Source organism: Lactuca serriola, chromosome 7 (assembly GCF_051521515.1).
Source record: "Lactuca serriola cultivar US96UC23 chromosome 7, Lser_US96UC23_V15, whole genome shotgun sequence".
NCBI classification, from domain to species: domain Eukaryota; kingdom Viridiplantae; phylum Streptophyta; class Magnoliopsida; order Asterales; family Asteraceae; genus Lactuca; species Lactuca serriola.
Window position 1 is genome coordinate 20960235 of NC_136414.1, and position 4244 is coordinate 20964478.

Genomic DNA, 4244 nt, shown 5'->3' on the forward strand with positions numbered 1-4244 from the left:
AGGAAAAGGAAAGAGGGCGGAAATGCAAAATCCACACATCATCAACCCTGAGAAGATGTGCACTACAAATTGGACAGTGGGGCAGAATATTGGGAAATTTTCATCTTTTCTGGTCTCAATTTGACATCTTCAATTTTCAAGTTAATCCTTTCTACAACTCGAATAAATCTTTAGGAGTTCATAATGAATCTGAGTACAGATTTGTTTCCTTTCGAAATAAAATTTTACGTTTATTTCCCTTCCAAAAAAAACAATCACCACATTTTAAATTATATTAATAATGGGTGCACTTAATTCTGGGTATTTTTGGGATGGGTCAATGTTACATGCAGTTGTAACAATTATATATAAAAACATTGATATAGGTTACAATGTTTTTTATTTGTGGTTTGACGACTTGTTTGAGTTTTTAGTTATGGTTCTCGTTCCATATCACGTGAATCCTCTGGTAAATGAGAGTAAAGCGAACTTCTCTACATCAAGAATCCAAAAAGGAAAAGATAAGACTAAAACTGTATTATAGTTGTTAGACGTATTGTTGTTTATGATATCTGGTTTTGTATGTATTATTTGCGTGGCCCATTGTATAGCCCTTTTAGTCATATATTGTAATTATATTGGTGGAAATCTAATGTATTGTTTATCGGAAATAATCATTAATTAAAAATACTCTTTGGAACGAATCCCTTTCTAACAAGAGACTTACAATTGTGTTTGAATGAATAGTTTGCATTAGACGTCATATCCAACAAACTCTTACGTACACACCGAAGTTCCCGCCTCTAGCTAGCTGATCGAGGTTGTTAGACCATTGTGTTCGAAGTCGAGGTTTTATTGGATGTTTATGATGTAAATGTAAGTTAACCAAAGGGATAAAGAAAAAAGAATTCATGATGAGTTCAGTATTTTTTCTTTAAGACAACTACATTAATTGTGAAGATTTTAGAGTTTTAGATCTTTGTCGAAGTTGGTCTTTACAACCTCTATCATCAGATTCAATAATATCTTGAGTGATGAAAGATACCGCTTCTTGTATTTTTACAAATCAAATGAAAAATCCGGTGTATTGAAAAAAGGTTTGAAGCAGCCTGAAGGCATAAAAAATGCATTGATAATATATACGATATATAATTTTAGTTGACCTACTTAATCTATGTAGTTTAATAAGTCATTAATCTAAACTCCCGAATCCCGATACTATAAAGAATTACATTTCTTTATCCATCCTCTTACCTAATTTACTTATCGTGTTCCATCTTCTTTTTCAAAAATCTTTCGCTGTCTAATTTATGGGATTAGATTTGTAACTGCATTAAAAGTAATATTTTCGTGACTTTAAAAAATTAATTAATATTGATGCTAGTCAGTATACACGAAGCAATCCTCGCAGTTCAATAAAAACGTGTGTGCGAAGTTATACTTTGCAATAGCATGCATGCACTATATTAGCGTACGTTTTGAAATTCTCTTCCTGTCTGATCTTAAAATTTCGTATTGAATTATTTGCTTCTTTTTTTTTGGTGGTTTAATTACACAATAACTTGAGCTTAGTCTCTTTATTCTTCTCTTGCATTTGCAACAATAAAATCTATTTAGTGTTGTGTTAATCCATAACATAAAGAAGAGGATTCACAATGCATGGAGAAACACACATGGCCCCCCTTAATTGATAAATTAAACTATATTTGTTTTCACAGAGATATTGGGGAGAGATTAAGTGGAGCAAAGTGATTTTGCTTTTGGGCATTATCGATCGAAGTGCGAGCTTACATGGATAATTTCTCTATTTCCTTGCGTCGATTTATGTCTACCGCTTAAGAAAATAAATCTTTTCCGATTTTATCTTGACAGATTTATCTTTTCGGAAGATCTGTTTTCTTAAAGTCGTACTGTATACCAGATTAATTTAAATCGATCCATTTACTATATAAAGAACCTCATAAAAATATAAAACAAGACATTCCTTTGACTTGTCTATTAAGTATAGAATACGTAGCTAGAGCTTTCTAATCAAGTTCAAAAATGTTTCAACCTCAATCGAAATTGGATGTTGTCATTGAATCTCCAACCAGCGAACACCAAGAACACGCAGTGAAGCCATATAATATTGAGAATCAAGAAAAAACGCAAAAGAAGCCATCAGTCATAGCGAACATTAATGCCAGCTATTTCAGGATTTGCATATCCCTTGCTGGTCAAGCTTTACTTTGGAAAACCCTTAGTGAAGACACAAACATGGGACCAACCTTTCGTAACTTGTTCTTGAAGTTACCATCGACTGCTTTTTTCTTGCTTTGGTGTCTTTCCCTATGCGTGTTGGTGTCTCTCTCTATCCTCTATGTTTTGAGGTGCATTTTCTACTTCAACATGGTGAAAGCGGAGTTCCATCACCATGTAGGAGTAAATTACCTATTTGCACCGTGGATATCATGGCTCCTGTTACTTCTATCAGCTCCATCATTCATTTTACGCCACAAATACTCTTGTGAGTATTTATGGTGGCTGCTTATCATTCCAGTGGTAGGTCTTGATGTAAAGGTATATGGGCAATGGTTTACGACTGAAAAGAGGTTTTTGTCAATGGTGGCTAATCCAACAAGTCAACTATCGGTAATAGGGAATTTCATAGGAGCCCATGCAGCCATTAAAATGGGGTGGAGAGAAAGTGGCACTTTCCTGTTTACATTGGGACTCACTCATTATATGATTGTTTTTATCACCCTTTATCAGCGTCTGTCTGGCAGTAATCACATCCCCTCCAAGCTCAGACCTGTTTTCTTCCTCTTTGTAGCTGCCCCGAGCATGGCGGCCTTAGCCTGGAAATCTATTAAAGGAAGTTTTGATATCCAATGCAAAATGCTATTCTTTCTATCCTTATTTCTATTCACATCTTTGGTAAGTTTGTTTCTCTCTATCATACAATCTATACGTCAACACATTTTGGTAGGTCTTGTGACAAACTGGTTCTGATTTTGGGACAAATGTGTTGTATGAAATAGGCTAGCCGGCCGATGCTTTTCAAGAAATCAATGAAAGAGTTCAGTGTGGCATGGTGGGCTTTCTCCTTCCCTCTCACCTTCCTTGCTCTGGCCGCCACAGCATACGCACAGCAAGTGAAGAGTCTCACAGCAACTGGATTAGCAGTAGTCTTATCAACAATCTCAGTTCTTGTTTTCCTCATCCTCTTAGTCTTTTCCACGTTGAAGATCGACTCCCTACTTCATAAACCTATTCTCAAATTCTCTAACGATTCAATGTCCTACAATCTAAATTAATGTCTTTGGTGAAATAAGCTAGACATTAAGGGCTTTCTGTAATGTCACTATACTTATTTAGTTATTATGCTTGGCTAGTTATCTCTTAACCATTTTCATGAATCAATACAACAATGGAAGAGCATCATGTATGTATATGTATCTACTTTATCTTGATGATTTGTTATCATCAATGTTATTTAAGTGTAATGGGATTAATTTGTTGACTAAAAGTGATATTGATAAATATTAAACAAGTAAGGATGGTGTAGAGTACCCTCTTGTTTAAGTTTAATCAAGTTTCAAAGTACACTGTCATTTATCGGCGAAACCCCTGAACGAACAGGGGTCCGGGGGCAGCGCCTCTGAGAGCGGGGTCCAAGGGTCAGAGACCCTGGCTGTGGTCGAAAATCATTTTTTCAAAGAATTGACCATTGGTTTGACCCTTATGTAAATACCCGTTTTTATATAAGTTATGTTACCATATTCAAAATGCATCAAAAAATCGGTTTTTCAGAGAATTGACAATTAGTTTGACCTTTATCTAAATACCCATTTTTATGTTACTTTTAGTAGTTTATGACAGTTTCAAACTGTCATGTTACAGTTTTCAGATAGAGATCATAAATCAGTTTTTGGTCCCAATTTCTGGTACATACGAAATCATATCATCAAAACACTATATGTTCTTGTTTCTCTAAGTCTTATCCGATTAAAGAAGATTGGGAGTACCACCCAAATACTTTAATCTGAAAGTGTTCAACATGATTCTCAGAATTTCCAAGTCTTTCTATAGCCTAAATTCAAACAAAAATAAAGTATTTATGTGATCATGGCAAGTGGTGGTTCTGTGAAGAACATGACATGAAAGTTTTGACAAATTGGTAAAGTTTGATGGCCAAGACTTTCGTAGATGGCAGAAAAAGGTGAAGCTTCTCCTTACCACTATAAAAGTGGTGTATGCTCTTAGTACACCAATGCCAACCTTAC

General features: G+C 35.0%; 1 protein-coding gene across 1 annotated transcript; it reads left to right on the forward strand.

Annotated features, from left to right (window-relative positions):
* Positions 1-1970: 1970 nt before the first annotated feature.
* LOC145062080 (S-type anion channel SLAH1-like) lies at positions 1971-3441 on the forward strand. The gene is made up of 2 exons (XM_079009701.1): positions 1971-2895; positions 3000-3441. The coding sequence occupies exons 1-2, from the start codon at positions 2023-2025 to the stop codon at positions 3273-3275; spliced, it is 1149 nt and encodes a 382-aa protein (XP_078865827.1). The 5' UTR covers positions 1971-2022; the 3' UTR covers positions 3276-3441.
* Positions 3442-4244: the final 803 nt, after the last annotated feature.

Bases quoted from the DNA above. Each gene is read 5' to 3' on its own strand.
- LOC145062080 (XM_079009701.1), top strand. From the start codon at position 2,023: ATGTTTCAACCTCAATCGAAATTGGATGTTGTCATTGAATCTCCAACC. The intron at 2,896-2,999 runs GTAAGTTTGTTT...TGTATGAAATAG, and splicing joins TATTTCTATTCACATCTTTG to GCTAGCCGGCCGATGCTTTT.